Below are 22,420 nucleotides of genomic sequence, written 5' to 3' on the forward strand. Positions count from 1 at the left end.
AAAACACCAAAACAAAATAAGACAAAAACTCTTGCTTTACTGTAATGCTGATGAGACCGGCAGAGAAAAGTTCAAAGTCAATTCTAATCATTCAGATAGCATCCTCAAAAGATGGAAAATTAATTAAAGTTGCTGTTTACTATCTTCTAAAGATCATAATGACATCAAAAATAGAACTCAGGTCTTCTGACTCCCTCTAAATATTTATTTTTAATATAAATCTACATAAGAATTATTTGGATAGCATATAAAAAGTACTTCACATGACCCAGTTATGACTTTAAGAAACCAGGGGGAAACATTTTGAAAGCTACATAAATTAAGAGTGAATTTCAGATGTTTGTAAATTAAACTATTATATCTCACTTCTGTTCAAAAAATAAGCATTGAAACATAAGTATTAATAAATATCATTTACCCTTATGAACAAATTAAATTTTGAATGCTTGAATGATTCTTCAATTGATAAGAATTATTGATTTTTAGCAGAAGGAAGAATATTTTGTTAACTGAAGCATATAATGGAAAACTACCAATGTAGGGAAGATATATTTTTAGCTCAGGGTTATGAAAGAAGGTATTTTTTCAACTCAGGGTAAGTATTGGATAAATACTGTATTTGAAACTTTTTAAAATTAATTTTTTTTGATGTGTAGTTGATTTATAACATTTTAAAAAATTTCTCCTATGTAGCAAATGATTCAGGTATTATATAATTAAGTTTTATATATATTATTCTTTTTTATTATAGATTATTAAAAGATATAGAATATGTTATTTATACACCATATATTATATGTGTGTGTTATATATATATATTTATAATGAAAAAGAATATGGTTGTTTATGCAGTAAATACTTGTTCTTTATCTATTTTATATATGATAGTTTGTATCTGCTAAACCCACACTCTTAATTTATCCCTCTCCCATCCCCTTTCCCCTTTGGTAACCACAGGTTTGTTTACTATGCTGGTAAGTCCGTTTCTGTTTTGTAAATAAGTTCATTTGTATTATATTTTAGATTCCACATGTAAATGACATCATATATTTGTCTAAAGAGCCTCTTGATGAAAATGAAAGAGGATAGTGAAAAAGTTGGCTGAAAGCTCAACATTCAGTAAACTAAGATCATGGCATCTGGTCCCATCACTTCATGGGAAATACATGGATAAACAATGGAAACAGTGTCAGACTATATTTTTGGGGGCTCCAAAATCACTGCAGATGGTGATTGCAGCCATGAAATTAAAAGACGCTTACTCCTTGGGAAAAAAGTTATGACCAACCTACATAGCATATTAAAAAGCAGAGACATTACTTTGCCAACAAAGGTCCATCTAGTCAAGGCCATGATTTTTCCAGTAGTCATGTATGGATGTCAGAGTTGGACTGTGAAGAAAGCTGAGAGCCGAAGAATTGATGCTTTTGAACTGTGGTGTTGGAGAAGACTCTTGAGAGTCCCTTGAACTGCAAGGAGATCCAACCAGTCCATCCTAAAGGAGATCAGTCCTGAATATTCATTGGAAGGACTGATGTTGAAGCTGAAACTCCAATACTTTGGCCATCTGATGGGAAAAACTGACTCATTTGAAAAGACCCTGATGCTGGGAAAGATTGAAGGTGGGAAGAGAAGGGGATGACAGAGGATGACGAGGTCAGATGGCATCACCAACTCAATGGACATGAGTTTGAGTAAACTCCAGGAGTTGGTGATGGACAGGGAGGCCTGGCGTGCTGCAGTCCATGGGGTCACAAAGAGTCGGACACGACTGAGCAACTGAACTGAACTGACTGATAATGTCTTTCTCTGTTGGGCTTGCTCACTTAATACAATAATCTCTAAGTCCACCAATATTGCTGCAACTGGCATTATTTTATTTTTTATGGCTGAGTAATATTCCATTGTGTTTTCTTTTTCCATTTATCTTTATCTGTTCTTTTGGTGGACACTTCAGTTGCTTCCACATCTTGGTTATTGTAAATAGTGCTGCTGTGAACATTGGGGTGCATTTGTCTTTTCAAATTAGACTTTTCATCTTTTCCAGATATATGCCCAAGAGTGGGGTTACTGGATCATATGGTAATTAAATTTTTTAGCTTTTAAAGGAACCTCCATACTGATTTCCAGTGTCTGCACCAATTCACATTCCCACCAATGGTGTAGAAGGGTTCCCTATTCTCCATACCCTCTCCAGAAATTATTTGTAGACTTCTAAAATGAAGGCTAAATCTGACTGGTGTGAGGTGATATCTCATTGTAGTTTTGATTTCCACTTATCTAATAATTAGTGATGTTAAACATATTTTCATGTGGATGTGTTCCCCATCCTGAACCCTCCTCCCTCCTCCCTCCCTGTACCATCCCTCTGGGTCATCCCAGTGTACCAGCCCCAAGCATCCAGTATTGTGCATCGAATCTGGACTGGTGACTCATTTCATATATGATTTTATACATGTTTCAATGCCATTCTCCCAAATCATCCTACCCTCTCCCTCTCCCACAAAGTCCAAAAGACTGTTCTACACATCAGTGTCTCTTTTGCTGTCTCGTATACAGGGTTATTGTTGCCATCTTTCTAAATTCCATATACATGCGTTAGTATACTGTATTGGTGTTTTTCTTTCTGGCTTACTTCACTCTTTATAATAGGCTCCAGTTTCATCCACCTCATTAGAACTGATTCAAATGTATTCTTTTTAATGGCTGAGTCATACTCCATTGTGTATATGTACCACAGCTTTCTTATCCATTCATCTGCTGATGGACATCTAGGTTGCTTCCATGTCCTGGCTATTATAAACAGTGCTGCCATGAACATTGAGGTACACGTGTCTCTTTCAATTCCATTTTTAAAAATTTCCAGGATATGCAAATCTTACAGACAAGAAGTAAATTCCTGGTTTCTAGAGGCTTAAGAGAGGGGTTTTGTGAGGCTTATTTGGAAGTAATAAAAATATTTTAGAATTAGATAGTGGTGATAATTCTACAACTTTGTGACTACACTAAAATCTACTGAATTAAACACTTTGTACATTAAATTTGCCTTAAATAACAACAAAGATGTAATTTTAAAAATAGTCCTTACAATGTTTATAAAGGGAAAAAAATTATAAATAAAACTATTGTTAGTATTGTCATTGGTAATAGAATTCCAGAAGAAAATATATATCAGAATTGTTGAAGACCATCCTCTGACCTGGCTTGCCTGGTGGCTCAGCAGTAAAGAATCCACCTGCCAGTGTAGGAGACAAGGGTTCAGTCCCTGGGTTGGGAAGATCCCCCTGAGAAGGAAGTGGCAACCCACTCCAGGATTCTTGCCTGAAGAATCCCATGGACAGAGGTGCCTTGCAGGCTACAGTCCATGGGATCACAAAGAGTCAGACACAACTTAGCAACTAAAACCAACAGCAATCCTGACCTATTCACCTCATGACAAATAGGTTCAGCACCAGGGACAGCTCCCTATGTGTGCCATCTTTTCAAAGGTAGCTTACAAAAGGCTACCAAAATCCTGTAAAAGTTTCCTAACAGTGACATTTCTCCTCTGCTTTTCTTCTTTTCAACACTGCCATATGGCAGTTATGCTTGCCTTTATTTTTACATTTTTGAGAGCAGTTGACCAGAACGCCAAGGATCAGATATTTCATTAATCCACTTAGCAAAATATATTGACTGTTATGTGCCAAGCATCCATTCAACATGAGATCTTAGACAAGTCACTTGCCTCTGTTAACTTCTTATCTAACATTTGTGAATAATTACATATGCATGATATACTAAGACAATTTGTGAAATAAATCATATGACTTGTTTTCATGAAAGATGTTTTTATTACTGAATTACTTCTCTTTCCAAGGAAACTGCATCACTCTGAGCAGTCACACACAGGAGCCCCAGTCATTCTGAGAAGCTGGGAGATGGATCTTGAGTTCAAATATTTTCAAAAGCAAAATCTTCCCATTTACATTCCATGATGATTCTTTCCTTAACCCCTTTTTCTTCAGTGATTTTCTTCAGCTATAAGCCCATCTGCAAGACAGCTATTCTTCCATGGTGCACAGAATCTCATCAGTATTCTTCTTTTCCTTAATGATATCCCATCTGCCTCTACTCTTCTTTGAGGTTTAATTTAAATATGCTGTATCATTTCATATCACCCAGCAACATTTATTATGTTTATAATATCTTTTTTCCAAATGTATTAATGTGGTTTCTTTCTGGTGGTTCCTTTAGAGTCTTTATTAAAAAAAAAACCAACCCATAATAATTAATATATGTTGTTGTTCAGTTGCCAAGTCGTGTCTGACTCTTCCCAACCAAATGGACTGCAACAGAGCAGGCTTCCCTGTCCTTCACCATCTCCCGGAGCTTACCCAAGTTTATGTCCATTGCATCAGTGATGCCATCCAACCATCTCATCCTCTGTCATCCCCTTCTCCTCCTGCCTTCAATCTTTCCCCGCATCAGGGTCTTTTTCAGTGAGATGGCTCTTCTCATGAGGTGGCCAAAGTATTGGAGCTTCAGTTTCAGCATCAGTCCCTCCAGTGAATATTCAGGGTTGATTTCCTTTAAGACTGACTGGTTGGATCTCCTTGCAGTCCAAAGGACTCTCAAGAGTCTTCTCTAACACCACAGTTCAAAAGCACCATTCTTTGGTGCTCAGCTTTCTTTATGGCCCAATTCTCACATCCATACATGACTACTGGAAAAACCATAGCTTTGACTAGATGGACCTTTGTTGGCAAAGTGATGTCTCTGCTTTTTAATATGCTGTCTAGGTTGGTCATAGCTTTTCTTCCAAGGAACGAGCATCTTTTAATTTCATGGCTGCAGTCATCATCTGCAGTGATTTTGGAGCCCAAGAAAAGAACGTCTGTCACGGTTTCCATTGTTTCTCCATCTATTTGCCAGGAAGTGATGGGACCGGGTGCCATGATCTTAATTTTCTGAATGTTGAGTTTTAAGCCATCTTTTTCACTCTCCTCTTTCACTTTCATCAAGAGGCTCTTCAATTCCTCTTTGCTTTCTGACATAAGAGTGGTATCATCTGCATATCTGAGGTTATTGATATTTCTCTTGGCAATCTTGATTCCAGCTTGTGCTTCATCTAGCCCATTATGTTGAATGTTATGTATACTCCCATTTCCCGTATAACAGTATAATTCCATTTCCCCTTCCATTCTTTGTGCTGTCATTATTATACATTTTATTTTTGCCTAAGCTATGAACCCAATGTGTTTGTTATTTTTGCTTTATATAATTACTCTCAGAAGAAATTTTAAAATAAAAATATTTTTGTATTTACCCACATATTTTCCATTTCTTGTACTTCTCATTCCTTTGTACAGATCCAAGTCCCCATCTGGTTTTATTTTTCTTCTATCTAAAGAATATTCTTTAACATCACTTACACAGTGGTGCTAAATGGTAAAGCCTCTCAGCTTTTGTTTGTCTTAGTAAGTCTTAATTTCACTTTAAGGTGAAATTTTTAAAGAAGATGCTTGCTAGATACAGAAGTCTATGTTGACAGTATTTTTTTACTCTACAATTTAAAGATGCCAAACCATTGTCTTATGACTTGTATCATTTATGGAATCTGCTCTCATTCTTGGAGAAGGCAATGGCACCCCACTCTAGTACTCTTGCCTGGAAAATCCCATGGATGGAGGAGCCTGGTAGGCTGCAGTCCATGGGGTCGCTAAGTCCGACATGACTAAGCAACTTCACTTTCTCGCATTGGAGAAGGAAATGGCAACCCAGTCCAGTGTTCCTGCCTGGAGAATCCCAGGGACAGGGGAGCCTGGTGAGCTGCCATCTATGGGGTCGCACAGAGTCAGACACTGCTGAAGAGACTTAGCAGCAGCAGCAACAGCTCTCATTCTTCTCTTTATTCCCCTGTACATCATGCACCTTTTTCCTCTGGCTGATTTTAAGATTTTTCTCTTTATCACTGTCTTTCAGAAACTCAATTTTGATGTGCTCTGATGTGTGTGTGCGTGTGCGTTTATGCTACCTGGGGTTGCTTAAGGTTCTTAGATTTGTGAGTTCATAGTTGTTTTTTTTTTAATTAAATTTTGCATTTTTCAGCCATTATTTCTTCATATATCTTTTTGTCTCCTTCTCCTGCCAATAGACACTTTTCTTGGACTCTAATTAACCACTTAATGTGTTAAGTAGTGCACCACTTGATACTATTCCCAGATCACTGAGGTCTCATTTATCTGTTTTATGTTTCAGATTGTGTTGTTTGTATTGATGCATCTTCAGGTTCACTGATCTTTTCTTTTCCCACGTCTAAGCTGCATTAGTCCCATCCAGTGTATTTTTCCAATTCAGATATCTTGATTTTCATTTTTAGAAGTTCCATTTGGATCTTTATGTCTTCACTATCTCTCCTGACTATATTCCTATTATTTAAAGATCCTTAAACATGTTGAACATATTTGTAATAGTTATTTCAATGTCTTTGCATCCTAATTACACCATCTCTGTCATTGCTGGGCCTTTTTCTATTGATTATTTTTCTTTTTCTGGTTATGTGGTCTTATTTCCTGATCTTTTGCATGTCTAGTAATTTTTTTGGATGTTGAACATTGGGTTGTTAGGTCATTGAACATCTTTACTTCCCTATCCTCCTTTTGAAAAAATGTTGGTTTTATCCTGAAAGGTTATATAGTTACATAGGTGTGACCTCTGGGTCTCCTGAACAGTCACTTTGGATGCTGGGTGTCTTGAAGGCATAATCTGAAAGATCCATAGCTTGACCTTGATCTGAAAAATCCTTGGTAAGAGATTCATAAAATCCTCTCTCTGAGACCAAAGAGTTGCTGTGAGGGGATATGGAATTGAGTTTGCCTGCAGTTGCATGGAGGGACCAAACGTGTGGCTGGCTGCTGAGAAACAGAATGCTCCTGTAAAGACAAGTGGCTGTCAGACAGTGGATGATTAATCACAAAGGCAGTAACTCAGTGTGATACTTGATTCTCTCTGTGACAAGGACTTGACAGGTTTCTGGTCTGCCACATGGATGATGCTGAACTCCCTGGTCCCCGTTAGGATACCATGGCACTGAAGACAGCATCTTCTTAGGACCATCAGCCTACAAATAGCAACTCTGAAGCACTGCTACATTTACTGAAGTAGCTATCCCTCATCACATATTTGCTTATATTCCTGAAATGTATAGAAGTTATTACATGGTTTTACGTTGAGAGACTCCTTTCCAGGTCGTATTTGAAGAAGCCTATTTTGTTTCACTCATTTGAAAATGCTTTTGGTTACAATTTTCATCATTGCCCTGTGTTCAGCACAATAGCTGACTTTGAAAATCTCATCATCTGGGGATGATTTAAGAGGAAAGCAAGGGAGATAGCTTGGAACTATTTCAAATCATGTCACCGTATATATTTACTTCTTCCTGAGCTGGGTAAGTAAGTAACTATGGGTTTAACACCAACAGTATCTGTCTTATAAGATGCTTGCTTCTTCTCACATGGGTATTCAAGTTGGTGTCTGAGGTTATTAAAATGAAGCTTTAAGTCTGACTGCTCTTGTTATTGTGATTTTTACAGCATTCTTCAACACATTCACCCATTCCGTTAGGTCTTGCCAATCATTAGCTCATAGAAACTATTTCCTCTTCTCTCTCTCTGTTTTTAAGCCCAACTTACCTTGGCTTAGTTTAGTTGTTTTGTTAACCTGTGAAATGTAGGTAAGTTTAATGCCTCCAGCACAGGTTGGTCCAGAAATAGATTTCATGGATATTCACTTGCTACAGCAAGCTATCTTTTCTGATATTCACCACGAGGCTCTTCAAAGACTTCCCATTGTTATTTACTTAATGTCTAGGAAGCCACAAACGTGAGCTGACCAATGAGAACAACCAGCAGGTTTACCCTTCTGTGGTCCTGGGTTCTCTGCGCTGTCCCCTGGCTCCAGGCTGTATCTTGTATATATCTTGTATATATCCTGTAGAAGCAATAAGAGGTGGGGGCGGCAGGAGGGGAGAACTTCCCTGGTAGTCTAGTGGTTAAGAATCCTCCTGCCAATGCAAGGGACATGGGTTCGATCCCTGGTCTGGGAAGATCCCACATGTTGTAACTGAGACCTTGTGCTGTAGCCACTAAGCCCCCATGCCGCAACCAACTACTGAGCTCGTGTGCTGCAGCTACTGAAGCCTGCGGGCTCCAGAGCCCGGGCTCCACAAGAGAAGCGCTGCAACGAGAAGCCTGTGTTCCCTGACTAGAGGAAGCCCGTATGCAGCAACAAAGAGCCTGGCACTGCAACAGAGACCCACCCAGTCAACCACAAATGACAGATTATTTTTTTTTAAAGAAGCATAGGGAAAACAATATCTCATTACAGTAAACATTAACCTGTGGTAGAGCTGTTGGGAATTCTGTGTGTGGGGTGCCAGGCAATCAGAGTTGACCTTGGTGCTTATGCTTAAGAGTGCAGAAGCCAATTTCCACTGCCGGTAAGAATTTACTATCCAGGGCACAAAGAGAACAACAAATTAAGGAAGTCGTCATGGAACCTGGAGGAAGCAGACAACGTCAAATTCACCCTTTACAGCATGGAATTCAAGTACCGGAGCCAGAGTACTTTACAGAGCTAGCCAACCGCAGGCCAGAGGTTCGGCGGAAAATGCGCATAGGTGAGGTTTAGAGGACAAAGAAGAACCGTACATCTCTTTCCATCAGAACGCTGCAGAAAAGCTCAGCAGACTTCAGGTCTTGTTTCTAAAGCAGCACGTGTGTGTCTTCTCAGCTATTTATCTAGACAGATCAATAGCAACAAACCTGCAGGTGAAGGGATTACTCTGGACGCCTGTAACTTTTTTTCCTATCTCCCTCCAACCACTGAGAAAACTGCCTCATGAGGCCAACCTTGTGTGACTGTCACCCTAGCCTTTGATACCACCACATTTGTCTTTATTCTCCAAAGAGCTCGTTAACATTTCTGTTAGTGAGATGCTAATTGATTACCAACCTTAATTACTAGGTGCCCAGAACGCCGATTCTTCTGTGCCCCTGAGCTGTGAAAAACTCCATGTGTATTTAATGGCTTGAGGCACGCCCTGATCACACCAAATTTCCAGAAAACGTCAAATTTATGCTGCAGGCACCTGGCCCCCTACCCAGGTCACAGATGATTGTCTAGAGCCGTGCACGTGGTTCATCGGCCATCACAGGTTGAGCCCATCAGATTCTACTTCTCAGGCTTTTTTAACTCGTGAACTAAGCTGCAGCTTCCCTCAGTGGCAGGAGCAGCCTTGTGTGCCCAAAGAATGAGAGGGAGAGACAGAGGTGAAGAGAGACAAAGGGAAGAAGGGAAAGAAAGAATCACTTACAGAGTGAGGCGGGAAATCTGGAACGATGAGACCATCTCTCCATGACTCATGAGAGATGCAGCTGGAAACTCTAATTCTTGGCTCTCAGGCCCCAGGCGCGCCTTCCAGGAGGACTGGCCGTACTTCCTGTCCTGTTGGTCTGTGGGATTCTCCTTATCAAACTGACTTAAGTGGTTTTCTGTCCTTACCACCAAACAGCTGGAACAGAACCCAGAATATGTTAGAAAACATTTCTTGCATTTCAGGCGGGACTGAGGCTTGGGCAGTATTTCATATTAATCATAAAACAGCAACTGAAGCTCATAAACATTTGTCATTTGCACTAAAACCCCATACAGAATTGAAATTCACAGATGTGCTCAAATCTCTTCCCTATAACAGACATTGAATCTGTGCCCTCATTAGCCTGCCATCCACAGGGCCTGTGAAGGCCGAGCAGTGTCTTTCAGATGCATGAAGACCCTCAGTAACCAAGGCACAAAATGGATGTGTCTGGTGGAGAAGAGCCCTTACAAGCCACCTGATGTTTGAGAACTCTCTCCTATCCCATTTGCCACCAGAAGTTATTGGCTCTGTGCTGCTGATAAGCTTCCAGGCCTTCATTTTCCCTGATTTCAGTCATGCACGCCAAGGGGTGCGTCCTTCAGCTTCTGACTTTGACAAACACCTGAGCTGGGCTCCGGCGTACCTGCCACGGCTTTGTGGATTCGGGCTGCTATGCCCTTGTGCCCTGTTTGCCACACCAGCCCCACCCTACCCCGCTGCCTCCTACCTGGGACCTGCCTGGAGGCTCTGCGGAGTCTGGGCTGGGGTCAGGCCTCTTCCACAGCAGAGGGAACATGAGACGTGTATTCTCCAGACATCTTAAGGTTCTGTTCGCTCTTAGGAGTCTGTGACCCCAATAAATAATGTTCTTTCGTGAGCCATATTTGTTTAAGAACCTGTTTCTCGATGGAACTAGATGTCGTTGGTTAATTTTAACTTCACTGCAGATAAAATGTTAGCCATACTTGATTTGACCTCTTATGTCTATTGTGGCCATTTCATAGGTCACTCTGACTTGATGAATATGTTGCTGCTGCTGCTAAGTCACTTCAGTCGTGTCCGACTCTGCGTGACCCCATAGACGGCCTCCTACCAGGCTCCTCTGTCCCTGGGATTCTCCAGGCAAGAACACTGGAGTGGGTTGCCGTTTCCTTCTCCAATGCATGAAAGGGAAAAGTGAAAGTGAAGTCGCTCAGTCGTGCCCGACTCTGCTTCTCTCCCCAAGACTCTGTCTAAAAACTTGGTCTCTTCAAGTTTCGGATCAATAAAAAAAGAAGGAAGGAAGGAAGGAAGGAAGGAAATCATCACACTATGATTCTTTGCTTCTTGAAGAAGGTTAACAGCTGCACGTGGCTTTCATTACCAACTTGTTGGTTTGCTATTAGTGTGAGCACTGGTCTAGTCACGGTGATGTAAGACCCACACTCCTTCCCACAGGAGCTTAAAATCCAGTAAAGAAAGAAATGTGAAGATTCTTGTTAAGCATAAAGAACTGGAATCAAAAGGTGTTTCTTGCTAATTTCTGCTGAGAGAAGGTAGAAACCCATGGAAGCCTTCTCAAAAAGTAGCAAATGTAACTGGGACTGATGACTGATCCAAGGAGCTCTGCCAAGCAGAGGGTCATGACTCAGAAGAGAGACCCCAGCCCCCACGCACCTCTTCAGTCAGGTGTCCTGAGCAAGGCACACACCGGACAACTCCACACAGTGGCCTTGGTTGGCCCAATAGCAAAACAAAACAAAAGCACCGCCCTCTCATGCTGGCAAAATCCCAAACTCCCAGAGAAATAACATCGGAATATATTGATTCTTGCCTGAAACTCCTGTTTTAGTGCGCTCTATAGACCAGTGCCACATTGCAAGCTCTTTCTGCTTGTCCGCAAGAATGTGTACAGGAACTGAGAGCAAGTGTTGAGAAACTCTTATAGCAATCTGATCTCGGTGCAACATTTTACTTTTACAAAAGTGCCCGTCTGCCAAGAATGGGAAATTCAAAAAACGGGTCCATCACCACACTCACCACAGATAGTTTCGCAAGCACTGCTCTGCCACAGTGTTCAAAGAGGAAAAGGCACTTTACTTCCTGCTTTAAAAAGAGAATCGTGTGACATTTCCTCTTCCTGTTCAGTGTGTGGAGTGTCTTCAGTGTGTTTGCATGAAGACAGGGACTCAGGAGGGACAACCAAAAACGCAACTAATAACACAACTGGTCTCACAAGAAGACTGAAGTATCACCTCATCTCTGTTTTTTTTTTTTTTAATTTATAGTGTGATATAGTGTGTGTGCTCAGTCACGTCCAACTCTTGCAACCCCATGGACTGTAGCCTGCCAGAGTTAGGGTTAGGGAAAATTAATTTCTCACTTACCATTTTATGACTAAAATTAAACATAGGTCAAATATACACTAGTGCTGAGCTTTCCCTTTAATCATGCTTAATTGCACCTAAGGCTAGCTCCTGATAAGAGAAACACATATTTATCTTATTTAGCTATAAAATATGAATATTTTATAACATTTTCACCAAGTATCACCTCATCTCTGTTTTTTTTTTTTAATTTATAGTGTGATACAGTGTGTGTGCTCAGTCATGTCCAACTCTTGCGACCCCATGGACTGTAGCCTGCCAGGCTCCTCTGTCCATGGGATTTTGCAGGCAAGAGTACTGGATGGAGTGGGTTGCCATTTCCTCCTCCAGGGAATCTTCAAGTAAGTCATAAATGTGTCTACTTAGATTCACACACTGAAAGTTCCAGAATATTTGTGCAGCTTTTTAGGTTTTCACCCCCGTTGTCAGTTTGCACCAAGCCCTTCTCACCACCTAGCCCCGGGGCCCTTCCCTCAAAGCTGGCCCAGCAGAGAGGCCAGCACCCACAGGAAGTCCACGGACATGCTGAGAGGTGGACACAAGCTGAGACTGGCAGGTACATGGGGTGGTTCCCCAGTTGTTCCCCAGGTTCTGTCTTTGGGGATGACAGTGAGAACAGAACATGGGACCAGCGAAGTCTCAAGCTTCTGGGTTTGTCCATATGGACATGTTGATGTATGCTAAGGAGCAATGCAGCCAAGTTGTATGCTGTCCATGAAGCCCCCTAATGTTACTGGTTTGACCTTCACTCCACCTTTTCAAACTCAAGGGTGAGCAAAACAGAACAGTAAAACGCTATACTCATAGTTTTAACCACCAACCTGTATTTGGTTCTGTCTAGATGTTCCATCTGAGGTTTTATAAGTTAGAAGCAATAAATATTCTTTGTTTACAAAAAGGCTATTTCAGTGGAAACAATATTTCTGTACTTCAGGAATGCTTCTTAGAACACATCCCATGTTTAAATAAGCTGTTGTTGTTGTTTAGCCTCTAAGTCATGTCTGACTCTTCTGTGACCCCATGGACTGTAGCCCGTCAGGCTCCTCCATCCATGGGATTTCCCAGGCAAGAATACTGGAGTGGGTTGCCATTTCCTTCTCCAGGGGATCTTCCTGACCCAGGGATCAAACCCGTCTAGCATTTAAAAATGGTGCTAATTTATATGTAGTTCCTTCTAATTAGTTTGTTGCATTCATCATACAACTGAATTAAAGACAAAAACACCCAATACCTCGTCCCCTAAAATCTTCTGTTTTGATGTTTTCCCCCAAACACAGTAACTACTGAAGAGTCTTATATCTTACTTTCATTATTATCATATTTAAATGTTTTTCACAATTTGGTCTTGCCCCACTATTTAAAGAATTCTTTTCCTACCCTGCCCCATCCCCCAGCCAGTTAAGGATAAACATCATGGGTTGATAACGTGACAAGCTGCCCATGCCATGCTAAGTTACTTCAGTCGTGTCAGACTCTGTGTGACCCCGTGGACTGTAACCCGCCAGGCTCCTCTGTCCATGGGGATTCTCCAGACAAGAATACTGGAGTGGGTTGCCATGCCTTCCTCCAGGGGGATCTTCCCGACCCAGAGACCAAACCCAGGTGTCCTGAACTGTGGGCAGATTCTTTACCGACTGAGCCACCAGGGAAGCCCAAGGGTTATGAAAACCCATAGATGCAGGTAAGGGCTGTAGAGATCAAGTACTAAAGGCCGTAAAGATCCTGCTTCGTGTGGCTCTCAAGGTATCACAAAGCCCCTCAGTCTGAGCTCGATACTCTTCAGCTCTTCACCCAGAGGACAAAATGGCAGCAGGCCCAACACTGGCTTATGTGGTACAGGCAGGTGAATGTCCCCATTACAGACAAATCTAAATGTTAGTTTCATAGACCACAGCATCTAACATACCTCCTTTTTATTTACAGTAAACATATGGAAACATGAGAAAACATTAGCATCAAACATGTTAATAAGTAAGTCATTCTTAGAAGGGGTTTGTAACTTTGAAATAGTATCCCATTAGCCAAGATTTTAAGTTACTCTGTATTTGCCGAAATATAAAACAGGACTAGCAAAGTACCTCCAAAATAAAGACTGCCAAAATAAACTGGAAAAGTATTCCCAAAATAGAGACGACCAGAAGTTAGTGAGCCTGACTGTTAGTTGTCTACGGTTGCTGTAACACGCACCACAAACTTAGCAACTTAACATGTTTATCATCTCACAGGTCTCTAGGTTAGAGGCCTGACACAGGTTCCACGGGGCTAAAATCAAAGTGTTGGCAGGGCCTCATTGCTGCCTGAGGATCTAGGGGAGAACATGTTCTCTGGCCTTTTCTAGCTTCCAGAGGCCGCCCACGGTCTTCGGCTTGTGGCTCCTTCATGTAACTGCAGTAACGTCCTCCTTGTAGCTGCTGCAATGAACAAAACCGGCTGCCTTGCCTCTGTCTCTCATTGTTCATCGCTTCCTCCTATCTGCCCCCTGACTGATCCTCTCCCAAGTCCCCTCTTCTACTTTAAGGACCCTTGTGATTACGCTGGGCCCACCTGGAGAACCCAGACCACTCTCTCTATTTCAAAGTTAGTGGATTAGTACCTTAGCTCCACCTGTGACCTTATTCTCCTTTGCCATTTAACCCAACCTATTCACAGGTTCCCGGGATTAGAATACAGATATGGGGGCGGGGGTGGGGGGGGCAGGGTGGGCATGAGTTCTACCTACACACATTAAATACACATGTAAATACACATTAAATACACCAGTTTAATAATTTTGTGACAGTTCAATAACTGTCATTGAGTTGCCTTAATTTGTAGAATGTATCTTTTTGGTCTATGTAAAACAAACTGACCAGATGTAACAGTTTAAAAAAATAAGTAAAAAGATATAAAACAAATTGTACAACATTACAAAGTAGTGGCTATGTGTATGTATGTGTTTAGATGTGTATATATAAAACTATACATGTATACATGCATGTGAGTATAAACACACACACATGCACAATTTTAAAGTTAATCAAAGGGTTCTGGAAAATCAATATACCACAGAGATTCTTGGGAAGGTAATGCTTATAAAATAAGGCCATGTTTATGAAGATCCCAAATCAGTCAAAGACAAGATTCCTAATGAAGAACATAAAGATTATAGCCAGAAATTCTTTCCCTTTAGTCCTTTTCCCGTAGTCCTTCTCTTCTCACTTTTTTCCTGTTGTTGTTCTTGTTCAAACTAAATGTGCCCTACTGTGTGTGAAGTGACCAGAGTTTCACAAACAAGGGCAAGCCACCAGCCCACAAACCCGTTAGTGCAGCTGCGCTGGAGGAAACCGTGAGAACAGAGGAAAGGCGCCGTGGGGTCCCCTGTCCAGGGTTCCTGTGCTCCTGAGAGGGGCGTCCCGACTCCTTCCCCGGCAGCAATGCTAGCTTTGGTTTTCTAGAAACAGTACTTGCAAGGGTGACTTCTGTCACTGGCGAGAGCTGGTGCCCAGTCCAGCCTGACTTAAAAGACAGGAATGTGGTAGTGGCGGTCGTTCTCGGTCAGCAGGGAGATCTCCGGCCACTCCCTGAGCGACTCCTCTGGGTAGCAGACTTCAAAGTCTCTGGAGTTAAACTTGAACAGTCTGAACACTTTTATCTTTACTTCCAGGGAGTATCCGAGTATAAACATATCAATCTGCGGGGAGGAGATGAAAGAAAGGTCACGGGTGCACATTCCCAAATGCCCGCCTCCCCTCTCCAGCGGAGGGAGAGTGTTCTGAAGCTCGTGAGATGATGGGCTCGTGGCCAGACCCACATGTGAACCGTGTGTGGGTGTGGAATTGGGGACAGACATGGAAGACGTCTGCATGGGAGGCAGGGGACAAACAGAGAAAGGTCTCTGTAGGGGAATCACAGGGCAAGCTGTTTGGAAAAAATATAAAGGAATGCTTGTAATAAGAGTTATCCTGCTTTCCAACTTTTTTAAAAAAATCATTTTAAATGAATTAATTTTTCTTAAAATGTCAGGTAATTTTGAGTACCTCCTAGGAAAGCAAAGCAAAACAAAGCCCCTTTGCTATGGGCATAGAAAAGCATTGTCTGGACTTTCAAAGTTTCAATAACTTCTGTTTACCTGCACTAAGTAACCACATGCTTTCCCAAATGTTATCTCAGTTTGCAGCTGGACTTCCTGCCAGGTAACCTCTATAGTGGGAGAGTCTGCTCCCACCTGAGAGGCAGCGTGAAGGTCAGACAGGTGCCCGGCTCGCTGGCCACCGAGCTGCGAAGACACAGCAGCTGGCATAGGGCAGGAAGGCTTATATCACTCTTCCTGACTGGAGGGCAGTAATACCCACCCACCACCTCTTTGCAGGATTCCCAGGTGGCTCAGTGGTAAAGAATCGCCTGCCAATGCAGAAGACCCAGGTTCGATCCCTGGTCCAGGAAGATTCCCTGCAGGAGGCAATGGCGACCCTCTCCAGTATTCTTGCCTGGAGAAGTCCACGGACAGAGGAGCCTCGTGAGCCACAATCCATGGGGTCGCACAGAGTCGGACGTGACTGAAGCGACTCAGCATGCATGCCACTCTTTGCAGCTGGTTTTATCACTGCTGACAGTAAACTGCAATCACCTACATGCTGAAGTATTGCCAGCATTGTCCCTCATCAGACACACGATTCTTCTGCCCCGTTTACCTGCTCCAGTCCACATGTGTCGCCAACAGAATTCAGGTGATTCATCATGAAGCTCAAGGGGTCAGATGAGGTTTCCCGGGTAAACAGGAGTCGAAAAAGACTGGGGATGACCTTTTTGGTCTTCATTTGTTCATAAACCTCGGTGACTTGATAGAGCATGATGAACTTCAGGGCCTCGTAAAGTTTACATTCCAGGAGAGCGTCAGAAAAAAGGATGTTGCACATACTTCCTCTCTTGTGATAATCTTTAATTCCACTAAATTCAGTCCACTAGAAACACAGATGTTAAGTGAAACTTAGAAAGGAAAGGTCAATCACATACCATTGCATAATCTTTAAAGTACTTGTAAAACAAACCAGGGATTAATGAGGGGCCCCATTAACTTTTCATTTCATATATTTTGACACTGACTGTTGTAACCCTAAGTATTGATTACTTTTACAACAACAAAGTAGTTTAGATATTTTTTCAAAAATACACTGCCTCCTAGGTAGAATACTAAAGAAATCAGCCTCCTAAAGCTACCTCTAAGGATGCTGGATTACACAAAGGATAGTCCAGTGACAAAGAGTACTAATTAGCATTCTTCACCACTAGCATTCTTCACCACTTCACCACTGGAGTATAAAGCAATCTATGGGTATTTGCTCATTAAATCCTCATAATAACAGTACAGGGTTGAGACTACTCATTTTATTAGTTTTACAGATCAGAAAGCCGTGGCACTGAAATGGCATTTCCCAAGGAGGACTCATTTCAACAATCTAAAATCTGTGTCTAGTAAAAAGCAGGAAAAACTCTTAGTCAAATGATAATATCTGTGCTGTCCCTGAGTTACTAACAGGGTGCATTCCAAAGGGCATCTTCCACTGTCTTGTCTGGACCTCACACCACATTTTTCTAGAAAAACAGAAGTGTGATTGTTAAGGTTGGTTGGCTAGTTAGCCACAACTGGCCTAACAGCCGTGTAGAACAACATTGCTCTCGATCATTACTTGGGAGGAGAACGAAGAGCAGGAAAGGAAATGGTCAGTTACTAGATGAGTGTTTCTGCCTGCACCTCCTTCTCACGGGACATACAGCGACATGCCTGACACAAGAGGCAAGCGGCTGCGTGTGGGATGCACGCTTTTATTCTTCATCTTTTTCCCCTGGAGACTCACCTGTGTTTTCAGTAATTCCACACATTTCCGTAATTTTCCAAACACATTGGAACCCGTATACTTCTCAGGACCAAAACTGTACTGCTGGATCCAATTACAACCTTGCGAAAAGAGCAGTTTTTCAGGAAGCTTGAAAAGGAAGTAGATGCCAACAGTGGTCAGTGTCTCAGCGTGTCTGACACACAGCTCGGAATATGGCACAGCAGGTAATCTTATCTCATTCAGAATTCGTCAGTGTAAAAGATTGTAATGGCAGTTAAGTAAAACATAGTCTCTTTTTAGATTTGTGGATTGATTTGGATCACCTTCTTGATTCACAGTTTCACAACAGATGAAAATGTGAATGAACACTATGTCTACAGAAACAATCTTTTTACATAAAACACTTCCCAGACTTCCTAGGTATATCCGTTTAGAAATTATGTTTAACCAAACAGCATTAGAGTAATTGGCCAACCCACTACATCAGGGAACACATGGATTATAGAAGGATGCTTTCTGTGGTTCAAACCTAGCTCTTCACTGGTCTGCTGAGAGGTTACTCAACCAGCGCTAGTTTTGTTACCTCTTAGCGCATCCTCCACCGTAAATGAAGGACAATCCTATCCATTTTTCAGGATTAAATATGATCATGGCATGCATAAGAATCTGATCCATTGTGGGTATCTGATCCATCTTCCACCCCGCTGAGCTTGTGGAACCCAGGGTCTTGGCTATGCTCTCTGTCCTCAGCAACTAGCAACAGGGCTGGCACAAGCATACACTTGACAACTGTTACGTTAAACTAAACCACCAATAAAACAACTCTAAATAAAAGATGTTATGGAAATGTGGAGTTATACATATGCATATACTTTATATTTCTTTGCTTCTCCATCCTTAAATGTGCATCTGTGGTTAGGCATATCGTTGTTGTCATTCAGTTGCTAAGTCACGTCTGACTCTTTGTGCCCCATGGACTGCAGCACACCAGGTTTCCCTGTCCTTCACTATCTCCTAGAGTTTGCTCACACTTATGTAATAGGCATATTACATTAAAAAATATTAAGGTTATTTATCAAGAATATATTGCCTGGCACTGTCAAGAAAATGAAAAAAAAAAAAAAAAAGGCACTGGCTGGGTGAAAATCTTTGCAAATGACGTATCTGATAAAGCACTAGTATTCAGAATATATAAAGAACCCTCAAAACTCAATTTAAAAAATTGGGCAAAGGATTTGAACTAAGACTTCTCCAAGGAGGCAATGTGGGTGGCAAATTAGCACCTGAAAAGATGTTCAATATCACTACCAGTTAGAGGAATGCAAACCAAAAGCAGTGATACAAATGCATGCTTATTAGAATGGCTAAAAAGCAAACAAAAAATCTGAGAATGTAGCACAACTGGAACTCACATGTTATTGGTGGGAAGGCAAAATGGCAGAGACACTTAGGAAAAGACTTGGCAGGTTCTTACAAAGCTAAAGAAAAACCTATCATGTGACCCAGCAATCTCATTCCTAAGTATTTACCCAAAAGGAATGAAAACTTACATTCATACAAAATCCTGAATTGGAATATTTGTAACAGTTTTATTCATAACTGTTAAAAACTGGAAGCAATCCACATATCCTTCAACTTAAGCATGAATGGATAAACAAGATGTCTTCTATTCATATGAAGGAACACCACTCAACAATAAAAGCACTGAACTACAAATCCATGGAACAACACAGATGATCTGCAAATGCATTATGCTAAGTGAAAAGGGCAGATTCAAAAGTCTACACAATGGGGCATTCCATTTCTCTGACCTTCTGGAAAAGGCAAAACTAAAGGGACAGAAAACATTATCAGTGGATGCCTAGGGTGAGAGACGGACTGACCAAAAAAGGATATGAGGGCATCTTTGGGATGGAGCTTACACACTGTGCTTGTCAATGCTCAAATAGCCAGAGCAGAAAAGTAGATTAAGGGACCACTTTACTTAGAAAAGACAGACGCCCTTCTCAAGAAAAAATGCTGGCATTACAAACAAAATTGAGTACGACTATCTGAGATGATTTCTTTGCAAACTGGCATGAGAGACAGAGGATTGAGCTAAAGGACCTTCAATCCCCTGACACCTTGTGTACAATACAAACCACCCGCAGAAGACCCCGGACTCTGTGTTGCAGTTCCCATCAGCATGACTTTTGCCAAATTTCCAGTGTTAGGACCTAACGTACCTTCACGATATCTTTTTCTTTCATCCAGGATGGGAAAGCGAGGCCCCGGCTGAAGATCTGAAACAGCACCGACCTCAGGGCATCGTAGTTGTCTCTCCTGACTTGTCGAACACATTTAATATGCCGCCGCCAAAACAGCTCCTCGTAAGCCTATTGGCACCAGAGGAAAAAGCCATTCTTAATTCCACTGGACAAGAGACTAAAGGAAGCTAATTCATGGCATCTTTAGCAAGGCGCTACTCCCAAATCGGACAACAGAAACAGAACCAGTATGGGTTATGGATGCGACCACGTGTAATTTTCAAGTGACCTGTGTGTGTACAGAGTCCATGGGACGCTATTTTAGTTGACAACTTCCTGGAAGCCCAGAGTCAGGAAATGTCATTGCGGGGAGAGGATGGCTACAACCTGACTGCAGTGAAAACTACTATATGTACTTTTAAGTCCATGCTAAAGAGTAATCGAAAAGTACTTCTTTTTCCTTTTTGACTTTTTTTGGTTTTTGCTAGTGACAAGGTTGGACAACACAGCTGGGGATATTTACCAAGACTGGTCTGATGGAAAGTTCTAAAAAAATCCTCAAAATATTTTATGTCAAGGTGCCTGATCCCTTCAAGGACAGAAGTCTCCAATGCATGTGCAGATTAAAAATATATCTTATTTGGTTGCACCGGCTCTTAGTTGCAGCATGTGGGATCTTTAGTTTTGGCGTGTGGGAGCTAGTTCCCTGACCATGGATTGAACCCAGGCCTCCTGCACTGGGAGTCTTAGCCACTGGACCACCAGGGAAGCCCCTTGCAGATGTTTTAATAGCCCTGGCCAGGAGAGAGCTGAAAAGGGTACGATGCTCAAGTGTTCTGAAGTTACAGGCCTAATTTACCCAAGTCCTCAAAGGCCCCAGCGCTAAGTGAAAGGCCTGAAGGTGATGCCTAGCGGCTGTTTGGCTTTTAACGGCAGCCACAGTTGTTTCTGGCTCCATATTTGCTAAAGCACAGTGGAATGAGAGTTTCCTGATTTTTACACACTAAGTCTCCATCCACCACGACCGGAATAAACAGACACACACCTTCCTCATCAGCTTGGCATGGGGTGTATCTCCTTTCCACTCTCTTGCACAATAACTGAGTAAATCAACTTCCGCCTCCACGCTGAGGTTTCCTGAACCAAATTGAAAATACATGGTGGTGAATTTTCCCTTCCCTTTCCCTTCTGGAATCCTCTCTTAAAACAAGGAAACACAGGCATGAACATATTTACTTTTGAATCTTCTCTGCAGATATCCAATCCACCTAAAAGATAAATGGAAATAATAACATCAAAATTCTATTTTGAACAGCAAGGGCATTTTTGAAATTTAAAGATGACAGAGCCACATACCATTTCAGCCGGTGCCCTAAATGCATATGCAGCCTTCTGAAGTAGCTGAGGATGGCTGCCAGAAGTGAAACTGCCAAGGTCACCAACCCCTTCACCACTCTCCACGCGGTATCTAAGGCTTGGCTGGTGACTAGTGTCCAGGAGTGAACTTGGTCATTTCCTACAAAAAAGTAATAATAATACTGTAGCACACAGGGAACTATATTCAACAACCTGGAATAAACCATAATGGAAAAGAATATAGAAAAGTATGTATATATGTGTATAACTGACTCACTTTGCTGTACAGCAGAAATTAACACTGTAAATCAACTAGACTTCAATAAAAAAATAATCATGAAGTACAATTACACAAGCCTGCTTTATTTAAGGAGAAGAAAATACACTGGATAATTTTACCTGTAAAGAGTCATCATTGATTTAGATAGACATTTTTAGAGCATTTAAAAATTCAGTCTAAATATTGAATAATCAGTGTCATACATATCTTTGTCCTACATAATTCAAGAGGAATAGGGAACATAAAGAGCATGGGTTTCAGAATCCCTCAAAGCTGAATATAAAACCCATCTTCCCCTGCTTATTCAGCTGTGTGACGGTGGGATCCTTCACTTCTATGACCCTAGACTCCAATCCCAAAGAAAGGCAATGCCAAAGAATGCTCAAACTACTGCACAATTGCACTCATCTCACACGCTAGTAAAGTGATGCTTAAAATTCTGCAAGCCAGGCTTCAGTAATACATGAACCATGAACTTCAAGATGTTCAAGCTGGTTTTAGAAAAGGCAGAGGAACCAGAGGGCAAATTGCCAACATTTGCTAGATCATGGAAAAAGCAAGAGAGTTCCAGAAAAACATCTATTTCTGCTTTATTGACTATGCCAAAGCCTTTGACTGTGTGGATCACAATAAACTGTGGAAAATTCTGAGAGAGATGGGAATACCAGACCATGTGATCTGCCTCTTGAGAAATCTATATGCAGGTCAGGAAGCAACAGTTAGAACTCGACATGGAACAACAGACTGGTTCCAAGTAGGAAAAGGAGTACGTCAAGGCTGTATATTGTCACCCTGCTTATTTAACTTCTATGCAGAGTACATCATGAGAAACGCTGGGCTGGAAGAAGCACAAGGTGGAATCAAGATTGCCGGGAGAAATATCAATAACCTCAGATATGCAGATGACACCACCCTCACGGCAGAAAGTGAAGAGGAACTAAAAAGCCTCTTGATAA

General features: G+C 41.6%; 1 protein-coding gene across 1 annotated transcript in view; it reads right to left on the bottom strand.

Moving 5' to 3' along the window:
* Window positions 1–12,570: 12,570 nt before the first annotated feature.
* The window catches only part of OTULINL (OTU deubiquitinase with linear linkage specificity like), a 31,386-nt gene continuing 21,536 nt past the window's right edge, over window positions 12,571–22,420 (bottom strand). Inside the window, exons 2-8 of the mRNA XM_061393851.1 lie at window positions 21,185–21,344; window positions 21,065–21,096; window positions 20,874–20,965; window positions 19,808–19,957; window positions 17,601–17,729; window positions 16,437–16,706; window positions 12,571–15,436 (exon numbers count right to left, since the gene is read on the bottom strand). Of these exons, the coding sequence (XP_061249835.1) occupies window positions 15,263–15,436; window positions 16,437–16,706; window positions 17,601–17,729; window positions 19,808–19,957; window positions 20,874–20,965; window positions 21,065–21,096; window positions 21,185–21,344 (1,007 nt within the window). The 3' untranslated portion in view covers window positions 12,571–15,262. The remainder of the gene's footprint in view (window positions 15,437–16,436; window positions 16,707–17,600; window positions 17,730–19,807; window positions 19,958–20,873; window positions 20,966–21,064; window positions 21,097–21,184; window positions 21,345–22,420) is intronic.

This window comes from Bos javanicus, chromosome 20, assembly GCF_032452875.1.
Source record: "Bos javanicus breed banteng chromosome 20, ARS-OSU_banteng_1.0, whole genome shotgun sequence".
In the NCBI taxonomy this organism is placed as follows: domain Eukaryota; kingdom Metazoa; phylum Chordata; class Mammalia; order Artiodactyla; family Bovidae; genus Bos; species Bos javanicus.